This window comes from Oxyura jamaicensis, chromosome 3 (genome assembly GCF_011077185.1).
Source record: "Oxyura jamaicensis isolate SHBP4307 breed ruddy duck chromosome 3, BPBGC_Ojam_1.0, whole genome shotgun sequence".
Lineage (NCBI taxonomy): Eukaryota > Metazoa > Chordata > Aves > Anseriformes > Anatidae > Oxyura > Oxyura jamaicensis.
In genome coordinates this window covers 70560125-70580235 of record NC_048895.1, presented here as the reverse complement: position 1 = coordinate 70580235, position 20111 = coordinate 70560125, and the positions used below count along the sequence as shown (strand labels likewise).

Genomic DNA, 20111 nt, shown 5'->3' with positions numbered 1-20111 from the left:
TTCAAGACAACAGGGGCCAATTTCTGCCCATCTCCTACATTCACTGAAATGTTTTATCATCACTTACGTTGTTCTCCTAAAATCCTTCTGAAGAGTTGGATATTCTGGCATCTTTCTTATGTCTTCCCAATCTTTATCTTTGGTGGGGGGAAAAAAAGAGGAAAAGCATTTACAATTCTGGAAGTGAATGTTAAGTAACACGCAAGAAGAAAAAACTACAGAGGTTGTTTGACTTTAAGTTTGTTGGCATGAGCTATTGTTCCATAACTGTCAGCATTTCCAAATCTATCAAGCTGACAGTTTCTTCACACCTATGCAAACAACTAGTCATTTCCTTTAGAGAAAAATTCAACCTAGTAGCATTATGCCCGAACCTTCAGTGAAAATAGATTACCTGCAGGAAACCCCATTACGCTGAAAATGCGGTCTAGCTGATCGTGATGAAAGGGATTACTTGTTTTGATGTCCTCCTGACGACAGTGAAATATTGGTTCCGATGTCAATAGTTCAGCAAATATGCAGCCAATTGCCCAAATATCTAAGGAACAAGGAAGATCATTCATGTAAATTTACTGCTCATCATCACTCTGATATTCATTTCTGTACAGTTTCTCAAAAATATATATAATCACAGTAAGATAAAATGCCTCACTGTATGATTTCATATAGTATTTTAAAAAATAATACATTAGTATAATAAATTAAAAAGGATAAAATCTGGGAAGACGGGCGTTTTTTTTCCCCAAGCAAAATTAGACAGTCTCCAAATTCTGTTTCAAGTTGTATGCTGGCAGTCCAGCACCTAATGTATTCAGTTATGGCAGAAACCTATGCAATATTTGTTGACAACATACCTTAAACAGCATTAAACTGACCGTCCAAACCACAGCATTAATCCCCCATAAATATACATTGATCTAAAAGTTGTACTGCATTTCAGAACAATTCTAAACAGATAACTGATAACTAAATACATGCTAATAAGGAAAAGAGCCAATGATTCACATGCTTAGCCAAATAGCATAAGCTACTTTAAACGGAGAAAAAAAAAAAAGAGCCTAATTTTAATTAACAGTAGAAGAGTGATTAATAAATTAAAAAGAAAAAATCGTACTTGACAACTAACTCCCACTGGAACAACACTGGAACCGTTTCATCTGTATCTCATGCACACACAGAGAACAGCATAATTTACTGATGCTTTTATGAAGGTATCAGCCTCTTTTTTCATAAATTTCTCATTAATATGCTTTTCAAAATTAAATATATTGTGGACAAGAACAATAGCCTCATTTACAGGAAAAAAAAATCTCTAGGTTTTATATAATCACTGCAGTTACTACTATCACCACCATCTTAGTGTTCTGCATGACCCAAGTGCTTTACTATGCATCTTAAAACAAAAGTGGGAATTTGTCAGTGAGAAAAAGGTTACTAGCAGGAAAAAAAAAAAAAAGGAAAGAAGAAAAGGATTTGCTACATTGACAAATGCAATGTATCTGGGGTATAACTCTGGAAAAAGACGTTGAGATACATGAGTAATGAACATTGCTGAATAAAAGACTGTGGAGCCTTGCTTAATAGTTGAGGTTAAACTAGATGACACTGGGAAACCTTTTGGATTTTATTAAATTATAGAATAAATACAGAAAGCAATTTATTCCTATTTTTAAAATCTAATAGATAAAAAAAATTACCTAACTGGAGTTTGGTTTATTAGATTCAGACCAAAGAGAGCACCAAGAAAAGTATCTTGGTTTTGTTACCTGTTTGCAATTAACCCGAGACCCAAAATCCCACCTCCTGTCAATGGTGCTGTTTAGAGTATGCCACCTAAGGGAAACATGGTCTTCTGAAGAGAAGAAAGCACAGCTCTCTTCATGAAATCGTAAGGGATGAAGAAAGAGTTATTACACACTCTGTGCAAAAACACGTCTGTTCCCTTTCCATTGTATTACAGGTATGGAGTTTGGGCTTTTAGGGCTGTCCCAGTTTCTAAGCCTTTCCACCTACTTTTACTGTCAAGGGTGGTAATGAAATATTCAGACTTTACAGTTTCAACAGGATATAACTTGCTCCATGCATTACATCACTTTCTAAGGCTTTTATCTTCCTTTGATTCTCTCATTAGCCTTATCTGCATGAAAACAAGATCTCCAGCTCTTGAGATTTTATCTGCTCCAGCAGGTAATACGGCATACTAATCACCACTCCTACTTGGGCAGTAGGTATAAGTTATCTACTCCAGTATGGAAATTATGTATTATTTGAAGAATAACATGTGAATTTAATAATATCTATTGACTCATTTTCACACTAGATAGCAAGCCCTTTTGGAGATGGCTTATCTAGAGGCCCAAGAGGTTGTAACCCCATTGGTTACCCTGGCTTTCTGCAGTGCTCACTGTCATAGTGAGCACTGCAGAAAGAAATCTGGGCCTCTGCTCATTCTTCTATTTGCAACTGCTGCGTCCACACTGATCTTTTCCATTTGAAGAACTGAAAAATGACAACAACAAAAACACCTAGTATTCTTGTTGACAGCAAAGCTGAACTAGGAAATGTCCCTGACTTGACACATCAAACTCTGTCCGTTCATGAGACGAACCGTGCAAGAGAATTATCACTGTGGCAGTGAATTCCCACTCCTGACTCTGTGATTAATACAGAGAGCAAAATTTAAATCCTTTGAAGTTAAAAAAAACAACCAACCAGCCAAACAAACAAAAAAAAATGGACACTGTAGTAACTGAAAGTTACATCTGAATGACCACTGACAGCTCCCAAGTTGGTGTTTTATTTGCTATGGGATGGCATTTCTAGACAAGTCAAGCATGAAAACACTTCAACCAGTCATCCAGTAGGTCATAGTGCTGGGGCTCAACCCTTTAAGTTTCTTGCTAGATACCCTGCAGCTTCAAAGTACTTAGTACAGAAAACTTGAAGCTTTCATTTCCGTAAGTGAAGATTAAACAGCTGGAAAAGGCCTTATAGCCTTGTAGCACAGGCAGGTCAGGCTCTTCCCTTTGTCAATCTAACTTCTTTGTAACTTGATCTTGAACACAACCTTGGCACATATTGAAACCATTCTCACAGTTAATGCTGTTCTGCCAAATTTGTCTAGGTTCTCCCCTCCCCTTTTTTTTTTATTAATAGCGTTCATAATTTACAGTGATTATTTACCACATGTGGCATTCTTCTAGCAGGAATACCTTGTTAGATTCTGGCAAGTTTAAGAGCTTCTTGAATACAAACATCCCTAATTGGTATTTGTCTCCCACATTGTTCATGTTAGTCAACCAAATACAAACTTCAGATCTGACTATGGAAATATGTGGCAATAATTAGAAATTTCCCTTCCAGATGCCATTTCAAATGGTTTTGGTCTGTGATCCTTCATAAAGATTAATGATTAATTGATTAAAGAATCAAACAATGTGTACCAAATAAGGAGTACTGCCCCTCAAAAGATGGCCTTTAGTGCTTATGTGTTTTAAGCTTTGCCCCTGTAATTTTCAGCCACAATGCATTATTACTCTAGTGCACGTCTACCTCTAACACGACACAAATTTCTTAAAATGTTTTATAACAATGAAATTGTGATACAATTTCTTCAATAAAAAAAAAAGGCACACTTTTCTAAGAATTGCTTCTCTCACTCCTACTTCACGAATAATCAAGAGGTAAGTTGTTTCATTGCTCCTGAGCCAAAGCTAACTGTATCCACTTGTTTTGTCCCAGAACCACTGAAAACTGGGCCACAGAGGTTTTAAAAGGCTGCATTGGATACTGTTTTCCAATCTGATGTCTCAGAAGAATCCTAATGAGTTTTCCAGAGTGATACAACCATTCCTATAAAGTTTTCTATGGTTCCCTCCACTGTCATTAGGTTTTAGAAACGATGTGGTAGGAGGTTTCCTCCTCGATGAAACAGCTCAATGGAATAAACATTCAGGAGGTGGGCTGTACAGAAAATATCCGTAGGAAAGGCTTTTGTAGAAAGCAACAAACTTCTGAAGGTCCAGAGACTTGATTGGTTCTATGATATATAGAATACTTGTATGTCTGTCCATGGCCCAGTTTTAAAACCTGTGCCCATGATAGCTTTATAGGTCAGCAACTAAATCTGAGAAATCCTATATGACCCACTCTACTCCAGTGCTGTAGCCAAGGAGCAACTACAAAAGGATGCCAATAAAGCTCATGTAATGATAGAGTTGATTAAACACACAAATGCATGTGTATTCTTTCATTTCTACGGCAGAATAATCTCATTGCTGTGCTTGTTTCAGTATTTTGCAAACATTTTTTAAGAATATTAAGACAATTTAAGACAATAAGACAATTCATTGAGCAACAGCCTTGATTCTCAAAATGAAACATCTTTTCCCATGCATATTAACTAAAATGTTTCATTTGAAGACAGGACTCATTCTTTTAATAAAACTGTTGAAGAAAATAAGTTAAGAAAGGGAAAAAAAAATCATCAATTCAGCTGCAACCAATAAGGAACTCAGCAATGGCGAGGTTTCATTTAATAGCATCAGTAGTTCAACCAGCCTGCATTTTTTTCTTCTGGTTTGAATACAAAGTCTAGATTTTAGCATACGTGTGAACACTAGTAAAGGAAGAGAACAGAAAAGTGATGCCAGAATACAGCTTCTCTACGTCTGTCAAGGGTTAATGCTACAACCAGGGTACCAATTATCTAGTTAGGAAAGGCTAAGCCCAAACAAGGCACCCTAGGTCACATGTAGGAGCTACCATGTTTATGTAAGATTCACCAAACCCTTCATCAAGGCAAGGACAACAAATAATTGGAAACCTGTGAAGGGGCTGTGCAGGCAAATGTGTCTAATTTTTTCAGGTAAGTATCAATTGGCCTAATCACAGAATCATATAGGTTGGAAACGACCTTCAAGATCATGAAGTCAACCGCCAACCTGACCTACCAAGTCCCTCACTAAACCATGTCCCTTAGAGCCACATAAACACATGAAACACCTCCAGGGATGGTGACCCCACCACCTCCCTGGGCAGTCCCTTCCAACACTTAAACACTCTCTACATGAAGAATATTTTCCTGATATCCAATCTAACCCGCCTCCTGGAGCAACTTGAGGCCATGTCTTCATGTCATGTCACGTGAGAAAAGAGACCAACATCCTCCTCACTGCAACCTCTTTCAGGTAGTTGTAAAGAGTGATGAATTCCCCCCTCGGCACCCTCTTCTCAAGACTAAACAATCCCAATTCCCTCAGTTGCTCCTCATAAGTCCTATTTTCTAGTCTCTTTGTTGGTTTTCTTGTTCTTTGAACGTGTTCCAGCAACTCCTTGAAGTGAGAGGCCCAAAACTGAACACAGTATTCAAGGTGCAGTCTCAGTAGTGCTGCGTATTAAGGGACAATTGCTTCCCTGTTTCTGCTGGCCACACTGTTTCTGATGCAAGCCAGGATGGCACTGGCCTTCTTGCCCCCCTGGGCACACTGCTGGCTCACGTTCAGCCAGCTGTCAACCAACAGGCTATCCTTTTCTGCTGGGCAACCTTCCAGCCACACTTCCCCTATAGCACTTGAGCCAAACTTCCCCTATACCACTATACCTACAAGCATAGAGACCCTGTAAGAGTTTATTCATTTTTAGGCTCATTTTAAATGCCTAGACATTAGACTTAAAAAGACTGACACCTAGGAAGAACTGATAATGGGTCAAGCATTTAAATGCAACAGATTTTTCCAAGGGAAGCAAAAAACTGTGTCAGCTGGTGAGCAAAGGGTCAGAAATTAGATATCACTTGTTTACAAGTTAGGCGATGTTTTACTGATCTTTAACAACCAGCACTGCAACAGAACTTCACTGAAAAACAGTTTATACCGTATCATTTTAAGTTGTCAAATTATTTATTCTCCCACTTAAATTTCTATTGCTCAGTATATTTGCATTTAATGTAGAACCTGTGATCATATGACTTCAGACTTCTGCTGTGCATTAGACACATTAACTGGCAACACTGAACTTAATACAGTAAGCATGAAAAGACAGCTACGGTACTTAGTATGAGTGGCAGTAGGATGAGGAGCCCTAATAAGTCCTCTTGTGCAGCAAAAAATTACCTGCAAAGAATCCACATTGAAGAAATTTAATTTACAGACATCCACATTTGAAAATTTAGAAATTCCAGATTTATGAATCAATATGCAACTTTCTATTTTCCCTGTGCAACCCAGGTACTGAAGAAGACAGGCATCCTCAAGGCAGGCAAAAGGCAAACTCAGCAGCGGTTGTAGCATAAAGCAAAAGAACTGAACTTTTACCAACATTTTTCCAATTTTTTTCAAATTTTCCAATATTTTCCAAGTTTCCAATATTTGCCTTTGCCAAAAAAGTAACGTTCTTTAAATATACCACTTTTGCAGTGATTTTCATTGCTTGTCTTCCCAAATCCCTCCCCAATCCTATATACCACATTTTCATCAGCACTTCTTAAACTCTTCAGTTGCATTTCCGAGACTACTACTGTATAAACTACAGCTTAACTACATCAAGGACAGCAGTAGAGCAGGCTAACATCCTTGAGAGAAAGAACAGAGTGGTGGTCACATGAAAGCTGGCCCATCTTTTTTTCTCCCCTTTTCTCAGTTCTTCCAGAAAATGGGGTGAGCTCCAACCTGAGGTGATGCCACCTCAGGGCAGGGAATTAGGTCACTGGGGCAAGTGCTGAGCTCTGGGGAGGGCAGTGTGTTACAACCTCATTTTCTCCCTAATCCGAAGCCTTCAGATGTGTCAGAAAAGGCAGAGGGCTATTATTTTTGTCAGCTATGGTACCTCCAAGATGTGGCAAAGCACGTACTGCTGCTTTTGTTCCAGCAACTGCAGTGCTTACACCTCGCAGGGGCCAAGCATTACGTTGGCAGGCTGCCAAAGCTTTGCAGGGAAACAAAAGCAGGAGAAAAACGTTCTTTTAGTGACAACTCATCAAAAGCACAAGAAGTGTAACGGGTGACACAAAGGGCAGCTTTGTAGCCTGAGGGCTGCTTCCCCCTACCAAACATCAAACAAGTGCAGCAAGTAAAGGAAGTAGGAAAGCTTTCCATCACACAGGTCACAAGAGCCTTTTATGCTGCAAAGTACTAGGCACATCTAATGCAGAAGTTGTTACCATTTCCTCCTACAATGAGGAAACAATTAAGAACTGGCAAGATTTGCCACTGTTTGGTGAAACAGTATTTACAAAGCTTTTCAGGGAACACCCACGGTTTTTTAGACATTCACTTCATCCCATGCAAAAATGCTCAACAGTATCACCTGGTCATAGGGCTGGAAGGCCAGGAACTCCTGATTCCTAATTACAGTGCTTTACCATTAATTTCCATTTCCTCCTCCATCTTTTTCCATCTCAGTCCACCACTGTAGTTAACGTTTCCAATACTGTACAATCTATATTTCACAAATAGCATAGCACATTAGAAAATTGTTGCCATTTTCTGCACTCTCCTGAGCGGTAGTGAATGAAAAGACAGCAGTACGTGTTCTCTGAAAGGGAAATACACTTTTTTTTCCTCATGCCTAATTAAATGCAGAATTCTGTATCAGAGTATCTTAACAAAACAGCTTTTCTGTTCACAATGGAGCTCTTTGGAGGTTAACTCCATGCTAAATGAAGAGGGACAATGAGTTTATGGCCTGTCACGTACTCTCATTTGGTTTGTGTCACTAACTACTACAACTATTTTCACTAGGTCCAGCATGTCGACACCTTCTAGTGCTAACATACGATGAGCAAAAGGCCTGCTATCTGGCAGTCTGAGTTATTACAAGGAACACGTGTGGAGAGTATTTTCATGGCCTCTTCCAATTCACAAGTCATGACAGTCTTTTCTGGGAATTGCTAAAGTTTTTGATGCCTACCTTATTTCAGTCAACAGAGAATGCACGCAAAGAAATCTTGCCCCTTAGATGCTCTGAGAGGCCCCTTTTTCCTTCTCAACAGAAGCCCTCATGATCTCTTAACACTTCTGTTACTAAGGAGTCCAACCTCGCAGCTATTTCTCATAAGGCACTGGGAATAACTCCTACATAATTATAAGCGCCTACATTGGCTAGGCAACGAAATAAACGGCTGTGAAATGCAATTCTGCTGTCAGTCACAGCTATTGCCAAGACGTCTACTTGTGAAGCAATCCCAACTGTCCTGGTAACGAGTCATTCTACTGAATCAGTACTGCCGCGTTGACAGTTTCAGTTCATATTGCTGAAATAATTGTGCCTGAAGATCAAACTGATGAATTTACCAAAATATCCCTCCGCACCACAAGTATTCACCTTGTTAAGATGGTAGTTTCAAAGTCTGAAAACCAGCTTTTGTGAATGAACTGTTTAGATTTGATAGCATATAGGGCACACTAAAAGCTTTCACTACTGCACTAATTAGCTAGGGCAAAATGTTTACAGACCCAGGTTTTGTAACAGACAACCTTTTGGATCTTTAAATGAAAACCTCGTGTTTAATTTAAGAAAATAAAATTAGCCTATGGTACATTGTCTTGTAAAGAAATAAAAAATAAAAGTAGCACCAATCATCTCAATCATCTCTAAGATGCAAGCTCGATTCTGTACCAAACCCTTCACCTGTTCATATATATATGTAAAAGGAGCAATGTACTTGCAGAACATTCCAAGGAATAACAATTTATCCTGACACATACAGAACGGAGCTGAGTATGAAGAGAAAGTGGGCAAGATGCATCTCTTTGCTTCCTCCAAATGCTGACTCTTGCTTTCTCCTATCATCATTTATTTTCCATTCCCACATTAGGATCCATTATTTACTCTGGGCTGTGGCAGATACGGCAAAGAGAACTTCTGTCTTACCCACCCCAAATCATATTTTAAACTGAGCTCCCGGAGCAGGCTGCCTGGGGGGGTTAGAGAGTCAGTGGTACTGCTCACAGCTCATCTGCCTGATCAGCAACAAACTCAGGGAGATACAAGGGAAGGGAAGGACAGGACATGCTTGCTCCTGAGGCCCCATGATTATTAACAGCTGGGCAGAACATGAAGCTGACAGGCTGAGGGAAAAAGAAATTAGAAGGAAAAAGAAATGGGCAGACTGTTTATGGGCATGGAGGGTTTTTTGGCCCACAGATCACAATTTTTGATGTACACAGTGCTAAGCATATGTTTGAAGGCAGCTCTTGCTGAAAGTGGTTTCTCAACAAAGTTATTGCTACAGAAGATATTCTGGCTTCTAAATGTTATTTTCTTATTTTATTTCTCTTACTCTAAAATAATCCACACGCAGTTAAGTCAGAATAAACACCATGCAATAGCAAATCTGCCAAAGTATTGAATAAAAAGGCAAAAGCATCTGCTTTTTCCCCTCTGTGATTGACAATTCAGTGAGGTTTCTTTGTTTGTTTTTTAAGAAGTCCATAATGCGTGTATTTCTTAACAGACGCTAAACAACATCCCAGGTTCTCAGAGAAACTTTTACAAAAGTTTAACAAAGTTAACAACAACAACAAAAATTGAAACACTTTTATAGGAGCTCCCTATTATCATTAACTGATTCTATCTTCAGGACACTACCATTCAGTAGCATCCCCGTTTTACACATAATGAAGCAGCACAGGGGATGGATTAAATGACATGGTGTGAACTACATACAACACTTGGCACTGAATTTGTATGTCAATCTATGTCTCCAGAGACTCAGCTTATTGTCCCACAAAGATAAACCTTCTGTCTGGCCCACATTAGAAAATGTCGCCCGGATTTACAAGAGACGGGTGTGACCCACTGCACTGTGAGTCACAGTTCTCATTCTCCTAATTCTTAAGCTAGTGGACACTGAACACATATCCCAGACTCTTCAGAGTTGCCAATGGCCACAGGCTTTACCAGCTTATTTCCAGACATCAATGTATTTGAGAATAGACAGCAACTGAGCAGTTAGAAGAACTGGTATGCTGGATCTCTGGATCTCAAAACAGTTGAAATGTGTTGAGCTGCATAACAAACCTGTGGATGATATCCCTTGAGATGCTGTCAGCATCTCAAGATTCATAAAATACTAATCAATGTAGCTTTAAAATGTTCTATTCAAATGACCCTTTATAAAGCTTCACATTTTTAGGTGACTGCTACGATAAGATTGTGGAGGACAATAATTTTTTTTTATTTTTTTTTAAAGAAGTGTATACTATTTTAGAGATCACTGTCAAGCAAGAGGAAAAAAACGGCAGTAAATCATCTAGTACCTGCAATAACTAGATAAGAGAGCAACAATTAATCTTTGGTATTTAAATGTTTTGCCTCTCAGAAAAAGAATGAGAACAACTGTGATAATCAAAATGAAGAAAGTTTACCACATGCCAAAGTAAGTTTACCACAAAATATCATCTGAATCCAATTACTTCCCATGCCGTATAACATTGCCCAGGGCATGAACAAGGCTCCCTTCCTCGTGTATCCAGAGTTTTCCTTTTCAGAGCACATAAATATTTTCTAAACTTCTCCACTCTTTCCTTTCTAGTTTTCCAACAACCCCTTGCCCCCCAGAATGAAAGTCTCTCAAACAGGGATGCAGATCCCTATGCAGCAAACAGAAGGTAACTGACTATAGATTTGACCTTCTGAATTACCCCAGGGACATTTAAAAGCACTCCCCATGCTCCCATGATCCACAGACCACAGGTGTGGAACCCCCCTCCTGCATTTTTTTTTCCTACAGACTATTCAGTCTTCTGCTTGGCCCCATTTGTAGTTTCTGGTTTACCAAGATTTTCCAGATAGGTCTTATTTCAACTCCTCCCCACGCACTCTCCCAGAACAAGGGACCAGAAGAAGTTGAGGCATTGGTCCAAGATTTCCAGAGGCCCCGCGGCAGGGCCAGCATGCCAACAATCTGCGCACACAGCGAGTACATCTGATGCATTCAGAATGTGCGGGACTCACTGCACAGGCAATATGGAACACATATGCACATATTTCCATCCTAAGTCCTACCTAATACACCCCAGTTATTTCCCTTTCTTCTTTTCCTGCACTGAACTGAGCTGTTGAAGCTCTAAGGGACCTCAGCATTCATTATAAACTCATTCCCTTTGATACAACTAATATTTTCCTGTGACGCTTGCCTTCAAAGGCATTCTGATACCAGCTTATACCTTTCACACATTTCCAGCTTCCATATCCATATGTCAGTCTGGAAACAGAACAAGGTGCAGACAGCGTGCAGCCCAAGCTTTAAATTGTGGTTTTTCTATATGTAAATCTTGTTTGGGCTGGAAAACACAGTTGCCACATGGCCATTGCTGACATCCCTGCTGACTTCTAATCTAGACAAGTGAGGAAAGGTAACTAAGCTGAAGAGATACCTCAGGTTCTCAGATTGGTTTTTCATAATAAATAACCCCATGGTGCAGGACAGTTTTAGTCTTGCTAAGGGGGTGGTTGAGGGATCATGCTAAAGAACCTTTTGGCAACAAAATCCAAACAATCTAAAATTCTATAAGCCATCTGATACCATTTATCAAACATACTAATTCATTAATTAAGGCAAGCGATAAGGAAAGGTAAGATAATGTTACCTGATAGCACTGCTAACTATACAAGCTACGACTTGATGAAAACAAGCCTTAATTATGCTCTTCCCTTAGTATAATGCTATTAAGATGTCCCAGGATGAATCACAGTAGAGACTTACATGCTTTCTTAAAAGCTTACGATAGAAAAGTCCTTACTTATTATTTTACTTGCAAAGTCACTTTCTTGCCTCTTTTGATATACCCAGAATGTTAAAAAATCTGACTAATGTCACTTTTCAACCTGACAGCCAGTTTACTTTCTCCTTCACTTTGCGTCAGTCATTTCCTTTATTTTTCCTTAAAATTGTATTGCAGAAGTCTTTGCCCATCAATGAGAGGGGTATTGAACCTTGTGGCTTCAACCTTGTTTCTTTAGTATTTTCAGTATAAAAGCATTTTCTGTTGTACTGCAGAATTTCTGAGAACTGAATAATTTTATTAATGTTTCCATGATCACAAACATTTTATATTTTCCCATGATCACAAGCATATTTTCCTGGTCACATGGTCACAGGTTTCCTGGTCCTGGTCACGTGGTCACAGGTTTCCTGGTCCTGGTCACAGGTTTCACCTGTAGTTTGTTCAAGCTCCTTTTCTTTGCATGTCGTACTTCTTTGTTAGAGTAGTAGGATCTAATGAACATATGGGAACAGATTCTGCTTTTGAATTATGGTGCTGGAAATTCAAACCAAGGCTTCCACAGGCTACAATAAAGTTAGTACAGATTTACACTGTGGTAATAGAATAGAAAGTGAACTTTGACTTCTACAACACCTTTTCTCCCAATTTGTATTCCTCTGGTAAATTAGTTGCTTGTATCTATGGTAGCAGATTATATAGGAAACTTTATTAACAAGTAGGGCTTAGACTGTAAATGTTCACAGTTCAGGAAACTTGTATTATTTCCCATGAAACTAACATAGACTTTTTACCATACTTTTAACACGCAGAAAGCAGAAGATATTTATCTGTTTTTAGCAACAGTACGTTCCTGACTCCTGTGTCTCCCTCCTCAAAATATGACGTTATACTTGTTAAGAACAATTTCCTGGTCAGCAAGCAAATAAATGAAAAGGACAATATTTCATGAGGATGAATTCAAACAAAAGCATTTCTCACAGTGACAAAACTGGAAAAGAGTAGACCAAAGTTGATACGACCACGCTTTTAGCCTGATTTTATTGATATTTATAATTACACCATTTTCTGTACTATACATAAGGCGTAAGAAAACAGCTATGTAAAATAAACTATACCAAGTATCCTGCCATTTACCTTTTCGTAAGTTGCTGTATCAAATCACATTTCTTTTAAATGAGTATGTTAAACTGAACAGCAGTTAAATGAGAGTCTTACATAATTGATGAACAATTATGAAAAGTGATACATTAGGGCTCCTGAGGATCATGTAAATTTTAAGAGATGTTAAAATTGTATTTCTTGCACAGAGATTTAAGAGGACTTTAAGAATTGCATCCTCTGCCAAAAACCTTCATGTTAAACTGCAACTCTCACTAGTGTGATTAGCTCATTAAGCCTGCCTTTTTATAAGTGCACATAACGCTAGAAGCAAAACACAAGTCTAGACTCATTAAGTATGTTAACATCACTGCTGTCATTTTGTTACTAACTTCTTCCCTTTACTTAAAGCTGCAGACAGATAGCCCCTATTCATCTTTTTTTCTTATTCTCTTCAGTCATATACTCTTCCAATCTTCTATTCAGCCTACGAACCTTACCTTGCAGCTCTCCTCGTTTCCATTTCTGTATTTTTTACTTTGCTAGCCAAGCCATTTTGAATGCCCTTAATACCACGCTGCATGCTGTGTACTACCCATTCACACCCCCCTTGAAGATTCATGGATGTGGGTCTGGTACAAGAAACACAAGCCTTAGAAATAAGAAACCACTAGGAAAAAACGATCTCTCTGAAGTAGCATTCATCTCCAAAGTTTCATAGGGACTTCTGTCTGTTTTTTAGTATAGACTACAGATCCCTCAGGACATGAACCAAGTAACTTATGACATAATAATAATAAACAACAACAACGAAATGGCATTATACTAATTCATTCTTCAATCAGAGATCCTGAGATAATGTTACTCACCAAATCTGCAAACAATAAACTACCTATCAAAAATGGGTAACTGCCAGGTACGGTAACTCGTCACTATCATGCACTCAGATCAACCAGTAACCAGCTCACATCAGTGTTTCACAAGATCAACGGGGGCAGGGCAGTTAAAGTATCTCATTAATTTATAAGCATTTAAAGTAATTCCAATGGTATTTTCTTTAAACACTCTTAGTAACTGTTTTCATGCAATGCAAGGTGCAGCAAACATACTTTAGAGGTCAGCTGGCCGGTCTGCATGGTGGCAGATGCAAAGCAGGCCCTAAAAATCTGCTCCAGACAATGAGGGATTGTGCAACACCCAGGAAGGAGCAGGGGGACACTGCAAGGCTCCATTTCCAGCACCCACTGGAGAAGATGTGCTGGGAAATCAGAAGCCTCAACCAAGGCAAACTCCAGAGGGACAGTGGTGACACCCTGGACTCTGGCTGCAGGATGACACTGGCCTCAACCGCCTGAGGTATGCTGCAGGAGAGGCTGAGCAAGATACGTAGCGTCAGGGAGAATAAACAGGACGTGAACACGGTCATCACAGGGACTTATGGAGAATATTGAGGTGAATTTCTTCACACAGATGCTACAAATGTCATCTCTTTAATGTCCTAATTAGAAAAGTAGGAAAAACTGGGGTAGGGTTGTGAAAACCAATGGCAGCCTTAGCTGCAACACCCACAAAACAGTGGAGTGATGAAGGGAAGTAGCAGATTACAGTTTGAGAGTTTCAGGAAAAACTGTCTGGATCATCAGAGTCTGAGGACAGTGGTTAATTGGTTACACTCTGCCTGAAGGGGGGCCTGAATATAAGACAGCCTTTGATAAACCAGAGCAAGTTCAGTGGATAGCTGTCAGGATGGCCATAGTCTGGAGCACCTGCCCTGAGAGAATCACAGAATCATAGAACATCCCAAGTTGGAAGGGACCCACGAGCCCCACTCCTGGCAACCCAAAAAGAGAAGAGGCTGAAGGACAGAGATGTTCAGATGGAAGAGAGATCTATAAGCAGCCCCCCAACTCCTAAGGAGAGGTGTCTGAGCTGATGGAACCAGATACTTCAGTGGTGGTATATGACAGGAGAATGAGAAATTATGGGTATAAATTGAAACAGGGCTGGTTGACTAAACATAAAGAAAAAAATCTTCACTATGAGAGTGATTTAGCACTGAAACAGGTAATCCAGAAAGGTTGTGAAATCTTTTTTCTTAGAGGTTTTCATTACCTGTCTGGAAAAAAAATACCTCAGCAGCATGGTCTGAATTCAGAGTGGACTCTGCTTTCTTGTATTTTATTGTCCCAAGAAAACTTCTCTCAGAGTACACAAACTTAATTTCTTTGGCATGAATTAAACCAAAAGAGGTGCATCAGCCACTGAATCACACCAGAGAAATCCCAAAGTACTCCCTTTTCTCCAAAAGGTCTGTAACATGGGAGCCAGGCACTTGCTACCATTTTGCTTTATGGACACACTTTCTCTTTGCCACACTACTTGCTAATGTAGACGTTGCCATCTTAAGGGTTAAGCTTTTCCACTTCAACAAAGGAAAAAGAAGCCTATCATATAGACCCTGACTTTTTCCCTTCTTCATGCTGACAAATTTGGTCCAAAGATACATGTGCAGATCACCTGCCCGCAAGACTGAATCTATATATCCCCAAAAATGGCAACATGCAGCTCTGATGATAGAAGGTTTTCTAGCTATGCTCATTGACTACAGTTACGGAGAAGTCTTTTTGCCCTTCTTTACACATTCTGAAGGCAAGATCAACAAACAAGCATTTGCCCAGCTCAGCACCAGACAGATGCTCTGCCTAAACGGCAGAGAAGTAATGAAACGTGAAGTGTAAGTCCACATCAAAAGTCAGGTGATTCATTTTTAAAACTTTCTCAGTATGCTCATACATAAGAGGACAGTTTGATAAACAAGTTTTATTTGAGACTCTGAGACCTTATTTAGTCTACCCAACTAAGATGCTACTTGAACATGGTGTTTTGTACCTTTCTGAACAAAGGCCCACATACCATGTCTGAAAAATTCTGTAACGGGAAGATGCCTGCAATTGCCAAGAAAGCCAACCTCTGTACAAATAGGAGTGATTTCTTTCAACAGAGGGACATTGCTTCCTTAGCAGTTCTCTTCTGATACACTAACCTGCACAGGCAGGGATACCTCCTGTGCATCTCAGTGTTTTTATTCTCTACACAGTTGGACACTAAGGCTGATTGTGCTTCTGGAACCTATGAAGTAGGGAGAAAGACAAGAACCTAGCTACCAGCATTTCCTAAACATGGAGCTTCAGAAGACCTCAGGAATTAATGATCTGCAGACTGCACACAGTGTAGGAGACTGCCCTTCTCTTTATGAAGCCACACACTTCACAAAAGCATCTGGATATGTAGCACTCTAGATGAAAACCATTTTAAGAGCCATACTCTTTCCCTTGTGAAGATTTTAGAAGATTGTTTAAGTCCATAACAGAAAACCATATAGACCAATCCAAAGAATATTTTAATAAAGAACAAAATACATTTACAATATGTATCATTAATCTTAACTCATATTGAAAAAGTAAAAGCACCAACTTTTCAAAAATTTTCAGTCTGTGTTAATTCTTTGTAGATTGGATCTATCCACTATAGATTGGATCTCTCCCCTCTACCTATTGCTACTTCCAGAAAAAAACTATTTGGTCAGCTGATCACCATATCTACTACATGGCCACCTTCCATTAAAAACTTAAAGGTAAGCCTCATTCTTACACCAGAACTTACCAATAGCCTTTGTGTAATGTCTGGCTCCAAGTAGCAGCTCTGGAGCTCTGTACCAGAATGTCACCACAACTGGATCCAAGTCTGCCAATGGCTTCAAAGGTGAGTTGAACAATCTGGCAAAACCCATGTCAGCTGGAAAAATGCAAAACAAAAAAGGAACATTTGAAATTATAATATAAATAGCAAGTCATAATTTAACAATATTGCAAAAAGACTATTAGGAAAAAAAAAGCTCAAAAACATTAGAACATACAAATTAAAGTTTCTAAGTAACCAACAGGTTACTCATAACAATACTGGGCCAAATTTATCTCAGGCAAAATTCCATTTACTTCCTTTACAAGACTATGAAGGAAAACATTTGACTTTTAAGTGCTTCCACCATGGTACTGTTAAAATTATTCATAACACAGATGCCCATTTATTTAAATAGAACTGAAATAGAAACCTGTTTAACTAAATTCAATAGCAACAGGTCTCTAAATCCAGCGTGCCCTTTCTCTTTCATTTTTAGATACAAAGCTGTTCTGTAATGACATACCTTGTGACTGCTACGTGCTTATCTAAAGTGCAAAAACAAAATAATTACAGCATAGTTTGTTTTGCCTCATCTTTGATCTGGAGGGACTGCCTTCAAGATGAAGAAAAAATATTTTCTCTTTCAGAGAATCAGAATAAATAGAAATTAATGAAATCAGCTAGTGTACACGGCTACAGAGAGATATTTGAAATGTAAGCAGGGATTTTATTAAAACCAAAAATTCTCTCTAGAAACATCCTTGTAAGTAAAATTAAGAAATGCAAGAAGGTAAAATACAGAATGTGTGTATGTATTCAAAAACACACTTTTTATCAAAATCTGAGACTTATCTTTTACCCAAACTTCACCTCTATCTTTCTGCTTCCAAAGTTATGAAATGCCTTGTATGTTTTTCTTGCAGTTACCTATACTAATTCAAGTATATGAATACAAAATGGTTAACTGAACATTTTGAAATATGACAGAAGTAAATTAATAGAAAAGAGGTTCCAGTACATTACTAGTTTCTTGATGATTGCCACATGCTTTATTAAAAAAAAAAAAAAAAAAAAAAAAAAAAAAAAAAAAGTTTATATCCATATGACTAAGGCTTAAGTTCTGCACAGGTAATTAGATTTTGGATAAAATCCATCGCAGTTACTGTGGTTTCCTACCTTGATACCCAATAACCTTTTGGCACAGCAAATCTCTGGACCTCTGCAAACATATGCATGGTATTTACATAAAAATAGTTAAGAACAAACACAGTATATAAATAGCAATGCTATAGTAACTAATCTTAGCTGTGCAATGAAACTTTCTCAGAATGTTTACCTATTTTGACTCTTCCTCTTTCAGGACCTTCACCCATTACCAGAATGTTTGCTGGTTTCTGGAAAACCAAAAGCAGAATATTCAGTTGACCAAATTTTGATGATTACCTTTAGGAATAACAACAATATGTGTATTTATTTTATACAAATAAGAATTTGCGTAAGTGAAAAATAAACATTTCTCTAAGTACTTTTAGATGTCTAAAATTACCACACATCAATTTTGCTGACATTTGGTTTTTATTCCTATCTATCAATTTCACAATTAAAAAAACTGTGAAGTACTTCAACATTTCACAGTAAAAATTGCAATCTTTATTTAAATTTGCACTCCCATTTTTACCAGAACAGTCAGAGGCTCATTTGTGAGATTTTCTTCTACAGGAAAATTTTATACCAGGTAATGTTCATTTTATACATCCATAATCCAGGAAGAATTATTTTTGCCAACATTGCTTATTGAAAATTATTCCAAATCTTAGTATGCTAGTATGCTAGAAATGTATGGATGCTAGAAAATTACATTGGCAAAAAACATTTTTTTCCCACAAAGTAAGTTGATTTCATGTGAATTTAGAGAGAGAATTTGAGAGATTCTCAAATGAGGATTTACTTAAAACAGGAATATAATACAGCTACATCCAGGAGCCTTTTTGCACTGTAGACAGAAATATATACAGGTAGAACAAAGTCTTTATAGGCATTTTGTGCAATCTACAGTTGTTCTCAACAAGCTGTTTGCGAACGCCATATAAAATCTGCACAAGATATCACAGCATTTGTTTTGCATTTAGGATCTAGATTCCCTCAAACATCAACAGGCATTCCTTGGAAGCTTTTGCCCTATTGTGCTAACAGCTGTAAAAAAGTGAACAAGATTGAAAACATTAAGTGGTTTGAATGAAGAGATACATAAACTTTCAAAGCAGAACTTTTGGAACGTTTTCGTACAAACAATAATTATATTTTAATACACCATCTACAGTCTCTAGTGCCCAAAGAGGTCTGCTCATACAGGATTTGTTCAAGGATCAGAAAGAGACATCAGAATCTCACTTCACTTCTCGATTCCTAATGTTTGCCATCATTTACCTGAAATAAAACAGTTAAACTAGGATTGCTAGTTTGGCTCAAAATTGCATGCAGCAAGTTATTACATTTATAATTATTTTTTTTAAAACAACAACAACAAGCTCCTTTTCCCCCCACAAAAGCAAAGATCGCACTATTTCAGCTATTCTACTTCAGTTATTCTTTCTCCTTACTATCTGGTCCCATGAAGTTGTTTCCCCTTCCCACCCCTGCCCGGTGCCAGACATGGCTTTTTCCCTGGCTCCAACCATGGTTTCTCTTTCCCCTCTCATTCTAATCCTGCTCCAGATGACATTGCCTCAGTCCTCCTCCTCACTTTAAAAATGAACGCTACCTGCTGTTTTGTTTTGTTTGTTTGCCTTTTGAAGCTCAGGATAATTTCCTGAGGGAAAATGCACTCCCTTCTTGGAGAATGCAACAGGTATTTTAATTACCCGTAAGTTAACACTCTTCAAATTAACTACTAAAAGTTTACTCATTAGACACTCCTTTCCTTAACGCTGATAAATCACTGATCACTTAGAAATCGGTTAATATTGGTAAATCAATAGTAACGACAATTTTAAAAAGTAAGGAAGGGCTTCTGCTAACTTATCTTCAGTCATCTGTCACCAGCAACCCTAGGAAAGATAAAGATGGGCCTTGCTCTTGGTAATATTTAAAGATAATGAAATCAACACTTCAAGGCAACTGGTCAAATTGTTTTTATATTTATGTATTTACGTATTATGCTAAACTAAATCTTCTGGAGAGCAGAACAATGCCATTCTGCAGCAATGGAAGTACACAAGTTTTTAAGACATTTTATCTCTGTTAAGAATCACATAGCTGTAATTGTCCCAACCAAGACAGCAAAATTTCAGTTGCCTCATCAGAATTCTTCCCTAAACTCCTACCCAGCAATCTTGATTAAGACTTGAGTAGAAGTTAAAAACACTTCTAGAGGTCTTTAGATGCAGGGTTGGATTCCAGGAACTACAAAATGCATTTAGTTTTCAAATAAACAGAGCTGAAAAAGTGGTTACTGCACTAATTTCTATTTTTTGTTGATTTTTTTAAATTATATATATAGAAGAATTATGTTGTGAGAAATAAACTATATAACACCAGAAGTTGTGCTGGGATAAAATTTAAAATCTAAGCAGATAAAACAGGATTCTTAAAACATCTCATAAG

At 38.2% G+C, this 20111-nt stretch overlaps 1 protein-coding gene and 1 long non-coding RNA gene across 2 annotated transcripts in view; both read right to left on the bottom strand.

The window, feature by feature from the left end:
- CDK19 (cyclin dependent kinase 19) overlaps positions 1–20111 on the bottom strand; it is a 121069-nt gene that overhangs the window by 16489 nt on the left and 84469 nt on the right. The window contains exons 5-8 of the mRNA XM_035321388.1: positions 17845–17902; positions 16491–16622; positions 395–538; positions 68–137 (exon numbers count right to left, since the gene is read on the bottom strand). Of these exons, the coding sequence (XP_035177279.1) occupies positions 68–137; positions 395–538; positions 16491–16622; positions 17845–17902 (404 nt within the window). The remainder of the gene's footprint in view (positions 1–67; positions 138–394; positions 539–16490; positions 16623–17844; positions 17903–20111) is intronic.
- LOC118164092 lies at positions 13358–16484 on the bottom strand. The gene is made up of 2 exons (XR_004749333.1): positions 15796–16484; positions 13358–14164 (listed from the first exon to the last, which is right to left on the bottom strand). It is a non-coding gene; the product is annotated as an uncharacterized LOC118164092 (long non-coding RNA).